General features: G+C 58.9%; 1 protein-coding gene and 1 long non-coding RNA gene across 2 annotated transcripts in view; one reads left to right on the forward strand and one right to left on the reverse strand.

Annotated features, from left to right (window-relative positions):
* Positions 1 to 15,202, forward strand: part of LOC123378271 — a 36,401-nt gene that overhangs the window by 841 nt on the left and 20,358 nt on the right. The window contains exon 2 of the long non-coding RNA XR_006582535.1: positions 13,373 to 13,498. This is a non-coding gene — a long non-coding RNA (uncharacterized LOC123378271). The remainder of the gene's footprint in view (positions 1 to 13,372; positions 13,499 to 15,202) is intronic.
* On the reverse strand, positions 1,279 to 8,458 carry LOC123378264 (tubulin alpha-1D chain). The gene is made up of 4 exons (XM_045031847.1): positions 8,320 to 8,458; positions 4,129 to 4,351; positions 3,629 to 3,777; positions 1,279 to 2,379 (listed from the first exon to the last, which is right to left on the reverse strand). The coding sequence occupies exons 1-4, from the start codon at positions 8,320 to 8,322 to the stop codon at positions 1,396 to 1,398; spliced, it is 1,359 nt and encodes a 452-aa protein (XP_044887782.1). The 5' UTR covers positions 8,323 to 8,458; the 3' UTR covers positions 1,279 to 1,395.

Genomic DNA, 15,202 nt, shown 5'->3' on the forward strand with positions numbered 1-15,202 from the left:
TCCACCCCATACTGAAGGAGTGAACCAGGTTCCAAGGTGCTAGGCTACCGAGAACATGGAAATTAATGGATACAGTCAGTCCTCTCATCGCCAGTATCGATGCTGTACGAGATCCCGTGTGAAAGGTATCGGAGGTGACATGGGAGGCAAAGGGAAAAGCAGAGATGGACGAGAAGACCTGGGAGAGCAATGAAGAGACCAGGGAGGGTTATTTCTTAGTGGCACCATGGAGGAGGGTTCCGTGTCCCCAGCCAATATATGATGTTGGATTGGGCCCATGATCTTCGGGGCCCATGGGCTGGCCCCAGCATCCCCATCCCAGGGATCTACACAGCCCACTGGTTTCCCTCTTCCCCTCCATCTGATTCTCCCTGTCACTCATGACCCAGTCGGCATTTGTGACGAAGTGGGACTGTTCTTAATGTTTCCTCTGAACACGGTGTGGGTGCCTCAGTTTCCCCTGTGCATTTTTTAAGTCTCCAGCCTGCATAAATGGCCGACACTGTCTCCTGGCAACAAATGGCTGGGGCCCTTCCCCCCTGCAAGTGGATGGCTAACAAAGAGATCAGGTGACCTCCTGGCCTGGGAAAGAGACAAAGGCCAGAGAGGAGGGGCTGGAGGGGGGTTCAGTTTGGGGCTGGCTGGGGATGGGGAGTGAGGGCAGACGTGGGGGTCTGGCTCTCTGGGCCCCAGAATGGACCCGGCTGAGGGGTCCTGTTCTCTGTACCTACAAGCTCTGTTTCAGACCCTGTTCCTGTCATCGAATAAACCTCTGTGTCACTGGCTGGCTGAGAGTCACGTCTGACTGCGCAGTGGGGGTGCAGGACCCTGTGGCTTCCCCAGGATCCCGCCTGGGCGGACTCGCTGGGGGAAGCGCACGGAGGGGCAGAGGAGGCTGAATGCTCCAAGGAGAGACCCAGGAGGTGAAGCCGTGGGAGCTTCTTGCCCTGCAGACAGGCTGCTCCGAGGGAGAGGAGGCTCCCCAGGGTCCTGCCTGGCTTTGTGGGGAGCAGTTCCAGAGCATCGCCCAGGGACTCCGTGACACCATTGTCTAGGGTTACGGTCTGTGCGTCTCACCAGGAGCCCCTCGCACAGAGCTCTGTGCCGGAGGATGGGACAATGGCACAGCAGCTCCATGTCGAGCTAGTGAAGTGCACTTGGGCAGATGGCAGATTGTCAAGTTCAGCCTGGCCGATAACAGGGGTGCGTCCACGTCCTTCCCGTGGCTGCGCCAGGCATGGGATGACGGGGCACAGCTCAGACTGGGAACAGGTAAATGGATGCAGCAAACATGACTGGAGGAACTGTTTTATTTAAGGTGGACAGTTTTCCCAAGTGCATCAGTGAGGAAGACGTGAGGCTCTTTCCCAGCCGTCCAAACAGGACTTTTACCTTCTAGTATTCATCACCTTCCTCTTCCTCTCCTTCTCCATCCACACTGTCTGTCCCCACCTCCTCGTAATCCTTCTCCAGGGCAGCCATGTCCTCCCGGGCCTCGGAGAACTCCCCCTCCTCCATCCCCTCCCCCACGTACCAGTGCACGAAGGCCCGCTTGGCATACATCAGGTCAAACTTGTGGTCCAGCCGAGCCCAGGCCTCGGCAATGGCCGTCGTGTTGCTCAGCATGCACACGGCCCGCTGCACCTTGGCCAGGTCGCCACCGGGAACCACAGTGGGAGGCTGGTAGTTGATACCAACCTTGAAGCCAGTTGGGCACCAGTCTACGAACTGGATGCTGCGCTTGGTTTTGATGGTGGCAATTGCAGCATTGACGTCTTTGGGAACCACGTCACCGCGGTACAAGAGGCAGCAGGCCATGTATTTGCCATGGCGGGGGTCACACTTCACCATCTGGTTGGCTGGCTCAAAGCAGGCGTTTGTGATCTCAGCCACGGAGAGCTGCTCATGATAGGCCTTCTCTGCAGAGATGACGGGGGCGTAGGTGGCCAGCGGGAAGTGGATACGGGGATAGGGCACCAGGTTGGTCTGGAATTCTGTCAGATCCACATTGAGGGCACCATCGAATCGGAGGGAGGCGGTGATGGAGGACACGATCTGACCTATCAACCGGTTGAGGTTGGTGTAGGTGGGGCGCTCGATGTCCAGGTTCCTGCGGCAGATGTCGTAGATGGCCTCATTGTCTACCATGAAGGCGCAGTCCGAGTGCTCCAGGGTGGTGTGGGTGGTCAGGATGGAGTTGTAGGGCTCCACCACCGCGGTGGATATCTGAGGCGCTGGGTAGATGGAGAACTCCAGCTTGGACTTCTTGCCATAATCAACGGAGAGACGCTCCATCAGCAGGGAGGTGAATCCAGAGCCGGTGCCACCCCCGAAGCTGTGGAAGATGAGGAAGCCCTGGAGCCCCGTGCACTGGTCGGCCTGCGGGTTCCAGGAAAGAGAGAGGAATCAGCCTGGGAATGGGGCAGTCAGCTGGGAGTGAGATGGGGGTGTCTCTCCCAGGCCTTGTAGCAGAGCAGCCTGTATCGCTCAGCACCCTGCCAGTCGTCCCACCCGCGGTGCAGCGGGGCCCCAGGATTTCACAGCTTTGCTGTGCGATGGCAGGAGGGCTCCGGAGGGCTTTCAATCCTCAGGACCCCAGCGGGGAAGGTGGATGGGTTCCAGCAGAAAGAGATTTATGGAAAATGTGTCAGCTTCCAGGACCCCCGTCCTGACTCACTCTCACCCACTCTCTGTCTTTCACCCCTTGCCTGTCTTTAGCCTGACTCCTAAAAGCCTCCTTCCACACACCCCCAACTCGCCCTTCTGCTCCCAGAGCCCCATTACTAATCCTTGCTTTAATCTCCTTCTCACCACTCCGGGCCCGGTGCTTCTCTCTGCCGATACTGCTAACCTCCTGGTTCACCGGGGAGCATGCTGGTGTGAGTTATGGTGGCACCAGCACGACTTCAGCATTGGATGCGGAGTAGCACCAGCACCGCTGAAAGCAAGAGGCTATATACACAGAGCCTTTCCACCGATTCCTTTTCCTGTGCGGATGGGGAATCCATCCCCTCTCATTGTCCCCCGTCCCAGGCTTTCCCATCCTGTGCCTCCCATGGCAGAGCCTGTCCTGGAGCTGCACTTCTCTGCCTCTTCTCCGAAAGCAGTTTGGGGTCCCCTGCCCCGGGAATGACGGGAACTGTTCTAGCTCCCCTGGGAAGGGGTGAGCACAGCTCCAGCCAGTGCACGAGACAGCCTGAATTCACTGCACACACTCGGGCACTGGAGTTCCCCTGCACCCTGAGGGCACAGACAGAGCCCTGATGAAAGCTGCATTAGCAGGTCACCATGACCCCGAGGCCGCGCCTCGCTGCCATACAATAGGGCAGATTCTAGCCGCCCTCGTCTTCCAGACTGAGGTGTGGCCTGGGGAGGCAGCTGCAGGTCTCCAGCTAGATCCAAGCAGAGGCCACTCAGCTCCAAGTGGATCCCTGCGTGCTGGGGCCTGCAGACTCCGCGGCCCAGCTGCATGTTGTCCCAGGGTGACGGAGGAAGCTGGCGGTGAAGCCAGCGAACGTGTGGGCAGCAGAAGCTGATTGTGCTCCCTCACCATCCAACCACCGCTCGGCATTATCTCCACCGGGAATCCAAGAGCTTCCCAGAACCCTGCCGGCCCTAGCGTCTTTACCAGCTTCCGGATCCTGTCCAGCACCAGGTCGATGATCTCCTTGCCGATGGTGTAGTGCCCACGGGCATAGTTATTGGCAGCATCTTCCTTGCCGGTGATGAGCTGCTCCGGGTGGAAGAGCTGGCGGTAAGTGCCGGTCCGAACCTCGTCTGGAATTGACAGCACAGCCCGGTTAGCGCCCGCCCCTCCCGGAGGGACCTCGGTGCCCCACCTGAGCAGGGCTGCATGGGTTAGCGAGTGAGAGCTGAAGGGCTCACGTAGCTTTGTTCCTGGGACACTGACCCGCCCGCAGACCCTGACGTTCCTGCCCTAGATGCGGCCCCACAGAGGGCTCATACACCTGCTCTGTGCCATCTGATTCCAGAGCCTGCCACACCCGGGCCAGAGGCGCTGGGTGGCTCAGCGGATTGTGACTGGTGCATGCAAACTCCGAGGCAGGCCGTGCTCGCACAGGGATCACTAGCCCCCAGCCCCATCCCTCCCCCGGCGTCTCCACTCACCGATCACAGTGGGCTCCAGGTCCACGAAGACGGCCCTGGGGACGTGCTTCCCAGCGCCCGTCTCGCTGAAGAAGGTGTTGAAGGAGTCGTCCCCTCCCCCGATGGTCTTGTCGCTGGGCATCTGCCCGTCCGGCTGGATGCCGTGCTCCAGGCAGTACAGCTCCCAGCAGGCATTGCCGATCTGCACGCCAGCCTGGCCGACGTGGACAGAAATGCACTCGCGCTGGGGGCGAAGAACAAGGAACCGTGGTGGGATGAGGGGCCCAGCTGCTGTCTGTGGGGCATATCGTCCTGGGGCAGGACCTGCAGCCCTTCACTACAGACAGTCTCTGGGTTTGAGGGATCCTGACAGCGGGGAGAGCCACCCGCCATCCCCGCCCCCCTCAAACTGGGCTCAGAGGGCAGGGGAAGATTGGCCGGCTGCTTGTGCACCAGAAAACCTGCTCCGTGCTGTTCATTGGCCTCTCCTCGGTCCCGGTGCTGCTCCCTCCAAGTCGCTAGCTGCAGGCCAGGCCGATCCTTCCTCTCCATCCCTCTGCCGTCCTGCCTCTCAGCCTGGCTCAGGGACCTCATTCCTCACGCTCGCCCCACATCTGGCCTCTCCCGCTGCGTTCCCCTACAATTCCCCCTTCTCACCAGCCGCACGGATCCAGCCCCCGTCACCATGGGCGCCAACTTATATGGGCTCGTGGGGCTAAAGCCGCAGGAATATTCACAATCAGGGGCTCTGCTCCACCAATATTTGGAGCTAGGTTTCGCCCCTGCTTGGAGCGCAGGGGAGTCAGAGGGCTCTGGGCTGCCTGCAACCGCGGGGATCCCAGAGCCCTTTAAATCCCAGCCGCGGCCGGGAGTCAGAGGGCTCTGGGCTGCCTGCAACCGCGGGGAGCCCAGAGCCCTTTAAATCCCAGCCGCGGCCGGGAGTCAGAGGGGTCTGCGCTGCCCGCAGGGGCAGAGAGCCCAGAGCCCTTTGAATCCCAGCCCCTGGCCGCTGATTGCCCCCTCCCCAGACCCCTGCCCCAACTGCCTCCCAGGACCCCCACCCCCTATCTAAGCACCACTGGTCCTTGTCCCCCGATTACCCCCTCCCGAGACCCCTGCCCCTAACTGCCCCTTGGGACCCCAGCCCCTATGGCCCTATCTAAGCCTCCCTTCTCCTTGTCCCCAACTGCCCCCTCCTGAGACCCCACCCAACTTCCCCCCAGGACCCCACCCTCTACCTGTCCCCTGACAAACCCCCTGGACTCCCATGCCTATCCAATTGCTGCCTGTCCCCTGACTGCCCCTCCGAACCTCTGCCCCATCCAACCCCCCCTGCTCCTTGTCCCTTGACTGCCCCCCGGAACCCCCTACCCCTTCTCCAACCCCCAAACCGCTTACTGTGCCACTCAGACCAGCGTGTCTGGCTCCCTGCAGCTCCAGACAGTTGCTGCCATGCTCCCCCATGGAGCCCACAGCCCTCTCCCACCCCCAGCACCTGCCTTCCAGATTTGAACACCTCAAAATTCAGGAGTGCTCAAGCTCGGTTTGGGCAGCTTTTACTTCATTTCTCCCAAATCAAATATACTGATCCACTGTAACTTGCTGTAGAAAAAGTAGGAAAAATTGAGCAAGAAATGCTTATTAGCACTGGAATTGCTATTTTCAACAGCCATTGCCTTTTTGTTTGTTTGAAAGGAAGACAGTGATATTGCATTGGCAAATTCCCCATAGAAAGAAAGAGTGGAACAAAAGAATAATAAAGGCAGCTCAACTTTTCCTCATTTATGGAGGACAGTCTTATAATATGCATCCAGATATCCTCCAATCACACAAGCTGAAAATTGTTCCACTTTACTGCAGCTCTGTAACCATATGGGAACCAATCCTGTCTGTGTTCTGTGCACATCCAAAATTCCGGCTGAATGACCCGCCCTGGGAGCGAGTTACCAGTGACCCAGGGCTGGGGCAACAGGAGGTGTGGGGGGGGGCACTGGTGGGGGGGAGCCCAGAGCTGGGGCAGCATTGGGGTGGGGGAGGGCACTGGTGGGGAGGAAAGGGGGAAGCCCAGCGCTGGGGTGGCAGGGGGTGTGGGTGGGGGGGTGAGTGGGTGGGTGGCGGGAGAGCCCAGGGCTGGGGCAGCAGGAGGGTACGGGACTGGCAGCAGGGGGGAGCCCAGGGCTGGGAAGGGGGGCAGCCAAATTTTTTTTTGCTTGGGGCAGCAAAAAACCTAGAGCCCGCCCTGCCCGGAGCTTCCCTGCCTGAATGTAAAGCGCGCGCAGCGCGCGTCTCTCTCCCTTGCTGCTGCTGCTGCCGCCGCCTAAGGGCTACAGCATAAGAGCAGTGCAAGCTGCTGGTGCTGCAGCACCTCAGGAGGGGGAGGGGCAGGGGTGAGCTGCAGCGGGTTCGCACGGGTTCGCGGGAACCCGTTGTTAAATTTAGCAGCCATTTTAGAACCGCTTGTTAAAGGCTGCTAAATTTAACAAAAGTTCCCGCCCACTCCTCTCCTGCTCCGCCCCCTTCTCCTCCCCCTCCCCTGCTTCTCACGAATCAGATGTTCGCGGGAAGCCTGAACAAGCAGCATGGAGGCAGCCAGCAGGTAAGCTGGGGCGCGGAGGGGGAGGGGAGGTGCGGCTGGCTCAGCAGCTCCCGGTCCCAGACCGCGGCTCCCTCCAGCCCAGCGCCGGCCCGGGGAGTCGGGCCCCGCGGCTGCCGCCGAGCGGCCGGGCCCCGGTGCCGGCCCGGGGAGTCGGGCCGAGCGGCGCCGGTCGTGGTTCTGGCAGAGTGGACCCGGTCCCCAGGCAGTGTGGTAAGGGGGCAGGGAGGGGGTGGGTTGTGGGGGGGTGGATAGGGGTCAGGGCAGTCAGAGGGCAGGGAACAGGGGGATTGAATGGGGGCAAGGGTCCCGGGGAGCAGTCAGGAAAGAGCAGGGTTGGATGAGGTGGTGGGGGCACTCAGGGACAGAGAGAAGGGGTAGTTGTATGGGGTAGGGGTTCTGGGGGGCCATTGAGAATGAGAGGAGGGGTTGGGTGGGGCGGCAAGGGGCAGTCAGGGGACAGGGAAGGGGGGGATGGGTCAGGGGTCTCGGAGTGTGTGTGTTAAGGAACATGAGGGGTTGGATGGGGCACGACCCCCCCCCACGGAGGGGGGGGGAAGGAGGGAACCCGTTGTTAAAATTTTGGAGGGAGGAGGGAACCCGTTGTTAAAAAATTGGCAGCTCATCACTGGGGAGGGGAGTGGAGGGGGCCGGGCCGTGCCCCCTCACCATAATCCCATCTAGGTTGTAATTAATTTTGACAGAGTTGACCAGGACAATATCCCTAAGACCTGCAGACTTGTGGCTGCTGCTCTGTGACTTTTAAAGCAGATGAAGCCACTTTTGATTACAGCTTAAAACAAAACGATGCGGGTGAGAGGAGGAAGTGATTGATTGGTTTCACATAGGACCTGGAGTAAAATTGCTATAAAGGATTGTCTGAAACTGGTGTACAGACAAACTAGTGTGTGGCAAAGTCTTAAAATGACTGAGAATTGAACTATTTAATTGTAATGTGCTCTTAAATTAATCAGATTGCATCGACAATTGGGAACCATTTTTATACAGTGATGGTAAAATGTATATTGAAGTAGGCAAGTGCTGCTTCTGACTTTCCACTTTTAATTGACCCTTGTAATCTTGTGGCACTGACGCGTTGTAGCTTCATTTTATATCGGCTTACAGGGCGGGAACGGGGGGAGGGGGGCACCACCATTTTGGGCCCCACCAAAAATTATACAAACCTGCCGCCTATGCCCGTCACCTCCCTGCATCTCCCCACTGCCCAGGCTACCTCCTCCCTGGCCCCTCTCCCCCTGCTCTCCTCCCGTCCCTGGCTGAGGCCACAGGCAGGCTGCCTCCCCTCCACACGGCCCCACTGGCCTGCGTCTCAGCCCCATTCCAGCCTGCACAGCCCCAGCTTGGTCTGGCTCCTTTGCCCGCTCCTGAATTTGTGCCGTCTGCACCCCCGTCCCCGTCCCAGCCAGCAACAGCCGCTGGACTCACACCCACCCTGTGACGCCTCTGAGCTCTGGAGCCTGCCTGCCGCTGCCCACGCGGCTCGCCTGGAGCTTTAGGGGCCGGGACCGATCCCCCCGTACAGCTCCCTTACGTCTGAACCCTCCCAGGGCAGCACGGGACCCAGGGAGCTGCCCCCCACTCGCCCTGGGGGGACTCACCATGCTGCAGAGGTTCTTCGAGCCGACAGCAACGGGCTCGGAGGACAAAGGCTGGGAACGGAGCTGCTCTGAGCGGCACCTTTTATAGTAACCGGGAGGGAAGGTTTGTTGTTAGTAACAGCTGTGGTGGGTGGCTGTGCAGGGCGCTGCTCAGCGCTGCCCTTTGCTGAGCTGTCTCTGGGTTACTGCAACACACAACGAGGGCCTCCCAGGGCCTTGGTTACACCAAACAAACCAGTAACTGGGCCTGGCTCCTTCCTGCCACTGCCCGGGGGTCTCGTGCTGGCCCCGTGCAGCACCGAGCTTGGCTTCTCTGCAGAGCGCTGATCTCGGGCACAGGAACGCAAGCATCACCAGAGGGATCAGACCTCAGATCCTTCGAGCTCCGTCTCCTCTGGGACAGTGCCCAGCACCAGATGCTGCAGAGGAAGGTGGAAGAACTAAGCAGCAGCAGAGGTGGGATAATCTGCCCCTCACCCACACCCACACATTAGGTCTCACCCTGGTCTCTAATAGTTCTGCAGCCGGAGGGACCAGAGCCCGGCCACAATCTGTTCTAACAACCCCGGAGGGTCCTGTTAGCCAGAGAAGTGCCCAGCCCCTTTTTTAATTTTGTTAAATTCTTGGCCTCAGTGACTTCCTGTGGCAGTGAGTTCCACCGGGTAATTAGACAACATGAAAAAGTTTTTTGTTTGATCGGTTTTGAATTTCCCACCTTTCCATTTCATCCATTGTCCCCTTCTTCTTGTTCTATGAGACGGGAGAACAGACACTCCTTATCTCCCTTCTCTCAACCAGTCGGTATTTTATAGACTTCTGTCACGTCCCCTCTTCTCCATCTCCTCTCTAAGGGAACAAGCTCAGTCTTTTGAATCTCTCTTCACAGGAGAGGTTTTCCGAGCCCTTGGTGGTTCTTGTCACCCGCCCCTGGGACCCCTGTAGCTGTGAGACAGGGTGAGCAGTGCCGCACAGTGTCCAGATGAGGCCACACCAGCGATTTACACCAAGGCATTAAAATATTCCCCTCCCCTTCCTTGGGCTCCCAATACCCTCTGCTTTTCTGACACCAGCCACACATTCGTAGAGTCAGTGATGTTAAGGCAGAACGGACCTCCATGGTCATCTAGTCTGAGTCCTCCTGCATCACACAGGCCAGGGACCCTCTCCAGGATTCCTTCATCCAACCCAGACCTTCTGGCTGAGCTAGGGCAGAGATGTCAGACAATCCACCCAGGGCCGCCCAGAGGATTCAGGGGCCTGGGGCAAAGCGAGGGAGCTGCAGCACTTGTACTCACCTGGTGGCGGTCTGGGTCTTCGGCAGCACTGAAGGGCCCCCACCGCCGAAATGCCGCCGAAGACCCGGAGCGACAGAAGGCCCCCCCGCCGCCGAAATGCCGCCGAAGACCCGGAGCGACAGAAGGGCCCCCGCCGCCGAAATGCCACCGAAGACCCGGAGCGACAGAAGGCCCCCCCGCCGCCGAAATGCCGCCGAAGACCCGGAGCGACAGAAGGGCCCCCGCCGCCGAAATGCCACCGAAGACCCGGAGCGACAGAAGGGCCCCCGCCGCCGAAATGCCGCCGAAGACCCGGAGCGACAGAAGGGCCCCCCGCCGCCGAAATGCCGCCGAAGACCCGGAGCGACAGAAGGGCCCCCGCCGCCGAAATGCCGCCGAAGACCCGGAGCGACAGAAGGGCCCCCCGCCGCCGAAATGCCGCTGAAGACTCAGAGTGCTGCTGGGCCAGGGCTCGCGGGGCCCCTGCAGAGCCTGGGGCAAATTGCCCCACTTGTCCCCCCACCCACCCACCCCGACAGCCCTGAATCCACCACCTCCTTTGCTAGGTTGTTCTGAGGCTTAATTACCCTCGCTGGTAAAATGTGCAGCTTACTTCTAGTCTGAATTGTCCAGCCACTGCATCTTGCATCCTTTTTCTGCTAGCTTAAAGAGCCCTCCACTCTCCAAAATCTCTCTGCCACGTAGGTACGGACAGACTGTACGCGGGTCCCCTCTGGACCTTCTCTTGGATACACTAACCAGACTGACCTTTAGTCTCTCCCCTAGGGCAGCCCTCCGAGCCTCTTTTCAGAACCCTTGCCAATTTTCCAATGCCTCTTACAGCGTGGAGACCAGAACTGGCCGCAGGATCCAGAAAAGGCCTCGCTAATGCCGTACACTGAGATAATAGCCCCTCCCTGCCCCCAACGGGGTGCACCCCGGCTTCTCAATCCAAGCATCGCGTTTGCCATCGCAGCTCCAGCACTGCACTGGCAGCGTGTGTTCAGCTGCTTGTTCTGTGCCCCTCGGTGCTTTTCAGAGTCTCTGCTGTCCAGGGTACAGCCCCCTCCCGTCTTATACGCATGACCTACATGCTTCGTCCCTAGATGTTTGACCTGGAATTTGCCAGGTGAAGCCACGTGTTGTTCAGATGAGCCCTACCCTGAGCAGATGTCCTGATTGCTCTGTCTGCAGTGACAGCCAGGTCCCTTTCCCGAGCGGATACCGTTCATTTACCCCCCGTCCCGGGAGGTGTCCAAGGAGTTTGTTTTTCCTTCCATTGTGCATGTATTGACAGGACATTTCACGTGTCGTCATGCTGCCCGTGGGCCTGGCTTGGTTAGTTCTCTCTGAAGTTCCTCTCTGGTCCTGACTAACCTAAAGAATTTTGTGTCATCAGCAAATGTTGCTATCTCGCGCCCCCACCGCCCGCTTTCCAGAATGTTAATAAATATATTACGCAACAGCCTGGTGGCTCCTGCCGTTACCCTTTGGCCATGATGAACCTCGACCATGTTCTACTCTTTGCTCTGTCTCCTGGCCGGTTTTTGATCTTTGCCTCTCACCCCGTGACGACCTAGCTTCTTGAGTAGCTTCTTCTGCCATACCTGGCTGAAGGCCTTTTGGAAGCCTCAGTAGATTATGTCACCGGAAGCACCTTTATTCACGGCTTTATTGGCATATTCAAGCAATTATAAGAGATTAGAGAGATGCAACTTTCCCTTTGCAGAATCCCTGCTGGTTCGACCTGTCCTGGCATGATCTGCTGGGGCTTTGGTTGTTCTGATTTTCATCATTATTATGGCTAAACACAGTCCGGAGAAGCCAGAAACACAGGGCCCCAATACACTCGGAGGGGCTGGGGGAGCTGCACACTTCAGCGGCTCTCTGAGTTCAGGTCCTAAATTCAGCCATTGGACCCGTCTGCTCTGTGCATGTGGCAGGGTCCCTGGATTCTGCTTGCTTCAGGGCTTCCCCCACAGCTAAGGGCTCCAGACCTGCCCCTCAGTTCCCAGCGAAAGGTCCTTTCTGGAGCGACAGGAGAAGCTGCGTCCGTGCTGAGCACTGAGAGGGCTCGAGAGACACAGCCCGTGTCCAGTTGTGGTTCAGTTTCACAATCACCGATTCGTTGTTCAGTCTCAGGACGCTGGCAGTGCCTGGGAGCACCGGCACTGCACCAGGGTGGGAGGTTCTCTTCTCAATGCCACCAGCTAGAGCTGGATGAGATTCTGGAGAACTGCAGCATCTTCAGCAAGGCGCTGGTGCAGCACACCTCATGCTCCGGCTGTTCCCGAGCCCTGGCCCTAGGAGCTAGATCGTCCTGTTTCTGGGGCCCATTCACGCCTCGGCCTCTCTGGGACTCACTACGGGGGCAGCTGGTGCCCGTTGTGACTCAGCTGCGCTGTGGACAGCTGCCTGCTAGCTACGAGACCGAGACGCCCCCCAAACTCATCTCACATGGTGGCCGCCGCCCAGCTACAGGGTGGAAAGGACTTTGTCATGTGGCCAGCACCTCTCCCAGTTCTCAGCACTGGAGCTAGATCCTACTGGGGGAGCAGTCGAGTTCCCCCTTCTCTGCAGTGTTCAGCAGCTGCGTCAGGCTCCCAGGATCCTTCTTACACGCTATGGGGGTGGGAACAAACCACAGAACACTGGCAAGGGACTCGGACTCCCCTCCCCCGCCCCCCGGGCAGTGCCATCAGCACAGTGCGCACTGGGATGCCCCTCACAGCTGGGCACTGGTGATTGCATGGGGCAGGGTGTCACTTGGCAGCCCTGCGAAGGAGGTGCTGACATGCTCCTTGTCTAGTTTATTCACCCGTCACACCAGGGAGCTCCCGTTTCCAGAGCCCGGTGTGTGCAGATCGCTTTCTGCCCAGCCACACAACACAGCTAGTGACAGGCAATGACTGCAGACTGTGCTGTCACCCCGTGCAGCAGGCCAGCTAAGGCCTCTGCTCCCCTGAGCACCGATGCGCTCTGCCCCAGAGGAGCTGCACAAGGTGACCAAGTCAGGGCAGGAGAGTAACAGAAATACCCAGGTTGCTACAAGCCTGGGGCCTTCTTGGCCATGCCAGGTGGGCCGGGCTCGGCCTCGTTTGCACAGCGATTCCCTCAGCGCGCGGTGACTATGGAGATGCAGCCTGTGATGGGGAAGGTGTTATTCCTGCCTGAGGTAAGGCGGGCTGGGCAGGCTCTGGGTGCTGCCTACAGGCTGGGCAGTGCCCTAGGGTCGGCGATGTCCTCCCAGGACCCAGGGGCCCAGCAGTCAGCATCAGCAGCCTCCCAGTCCTGCTGGGCGGGGAGCACCAGGGTGACCGAGGAGTCCCCACCGGCCAGGAGCCGTGCCTCCGGAGGAGTGGGGCAAGGGCCATGGTTCCTTGCGTGGGGCTGCAGCACCCTCGTGTGGTGGTGAGCGGTACAGAGGTTGGAGTCTGCAGCGGTGCTGAGACGGATACTAGAGAGACAAGGCAGGGGAGGGAATATCTTTGACTGGATCAGCTTCTGCTGGTGAGAGAGACCCGCTGTGGAGTCACCCAGAGCTCGCCTGCAGAGCTAACGAGAGCCCAGGGCAGGCTGGAACGCTGGTCTCTCTCCCCAGCAGCAGCTGTTCGCTCACCCACCTTGCCACACAAGGCTGGAGGCAGCTCAGGAGTCAGCAGATCCCACGGTGCCTGCGCAGGGGTCCCTGTAACGGGAATAAAGGGAAACACGGAGGAAGAAACGTCTCACTCAGCCACTGGGATGTTACTATTGCATGTCTCTCCCTCTCGCTACAGGGGTGAGCCGCTCTCAGCTCCGGGGCTGAGGAGCTTCTAAAGGGCTGGGCCTGGCTTCTGGACCCTTCTCGGAGACGAAACAGCAGCAGGATTGTCCGGCCATGGCTGGTTCGACGCTCACAGGAGGTAGGTTGAGTACCCCCAGGCCTGGCACTGGACAGCAAGTGGCTAGTTATTGCTGATTCTCCGGTAACTTGACAGCATGGATGGATGGACAGATGTGTCCAGGAAGTCCCCAAAGCACCTCCCTCAGGCCTGTTCTTGTCTCACTTTTGTGGCCAGGACAGGTGCACGTGGTTCAAGGGAACAGGTGCGTGATTCCTCCAGGGCTGCTCAGCTGCTGGTGCAGAATCATAGACACGTAGCTGGTCCCTGTGGCTAGACTGAGCCCAGCACCCCGGACTGGAGCAGGGGAGCCCAGTCCAGCAGTTAAAGAGGGCTGGGCTGCACCAGGCCCTAGAGAGGGCTGGGAAGGAAGAACGGAGACAGGCTGAGCCCTGGAGAGGGAAGGTCACGCTGGAGTGGAGCTAGCTCCTGGGGTGAGTCCCTGGAGCAGGGGGCCAAGGGCTCAGGGAAGCAGCCCTGCAGCTGCTGCTCCAGGAAGGGAGCAGAGCTGGCTGAGGCTGGGGGGCTGCCAGGGCAGGAGAGACCCGTGGGAGGGGCTGCCCTGAAGCCTGGGGCCGTGGATTGAGTGAAGACTGTGTTCTGCTTGTCTGATCACCCCTGGGTGAAGAAATGCAGCTCCTTGGACAAGCCGGCCGCGGCAGAGCAGGCTTTGGAGCCGGGGAGGAGAGATGGCCCAGGGGACAGGCCGGAAGGGACCTCGGAAGGTGCAGCCCCCTGTGCTGTGATAGGGCCAAGAAAACCTGGACCAGCCCTGACAGGGGTTTGTCCAGCCTGTTCTTAAAAACCTGCAGCAATGGGGAGCCCACAGCTCCCTTGGGAGCCTGTTCCAGAGCGTAACTCCCCTGAGAGCGAGAAAGCTTTTCCTGATATCTAACCTCAAGTTCCCTGGCTGCAGGTTCAGCCCATTGCTGCTTGTCCTGCCTCCAGTGGACACAGAGAACAACTGATCCCCGCCCTCTTTAGAACAGCCCGCAGCGTATTTGAAGCTTGTTATCAGGTTCCCCGCAGTCTTCTTTCCTTAAGACTAACCATGCCCAGGGTTTTAGCCTTAGGTCAGGTTTTTTAAAGTTTTTATCGTTTTTGTAACTCGTCTCTGGACTCTCTTCCTGCAGTGCAGGGCCCAGAACTGGACACAGGAGTCCAGCTGAGGCCTCACCAGTTCCAAGCAGGGTGGGACAGTGACCTCCCCTGTCTTACATACGATGCTCCTGTTCATACATCTCAGAATGAGATTCGCCTTTTTCACAGCTGCATCACACTGTTGACTCTCATTCAGTTTGTGATGCACTGTAACCCCAGATCCTGTCCAGCGGTGCTACACCGAGCCAGTCAGTCCCCAGTTTGTACCTGTGCATCTGAGTTTTCCTCCCCAACTGTAGTACTTTGCACTTGTCTCTATTGACTTCGTCTTCCTGATTTCAGACCAGTTCTCAGTTGTCAAGGTCGCTTTGGATTCTGATCCTGCCTCCAAAGTGCTTGTGACCTCTCCCAGCTTGGGGTCGTCTGCACGTTTCATAAGCAGCCTCTCCACTCCATTATCCACGTCATGACTGAAAATATTGACTCGTGCCAGACCCAGGACTGACCCCTAGGAGGCCCCCCTAGCTCTTCGTTGAGTGACTGCACATGTGCATTGCACTCTTGGCGTGTGCTCACCTCCAGCATGGGGCTTGGAAATTTTTCTCTCAGCAGCAAGCAGGTATA

Source organism: Mauremys mutica, chromosome 10 (genome assembly GCF_020497125.1).
Source record: "Mauremys mutica isolate MM-2020 ecotype Southern chromosome 10, ASM2049712v1, whole genome shotgun sequence".
In the NCBI taxonomy this organism is placed as follows: Eukaryota; Metazoa; Chordata; order Testudines; family Geoemydidae; genus Mauremys; species Mauremys mutica.

Coding starts and splice junctions, on each gene's coding strand:
- LOC123378264 (XM_045031847.1), bottom strand. Junction 3,778..4,128: donor CCTGGAGCCCACTGTGATCG/GTGAGTGGAGAC, acceptor TGTCAATTCCAG/ACGAGGTTCGGACCGGCACT. Junction 2,380..3,628: donor TGGACAGGATCCGGAAGCTG/GTAAAGACGCTA, acceptor TGGAACCCGCAG/GCCGACCAGTGCACGGGGCT.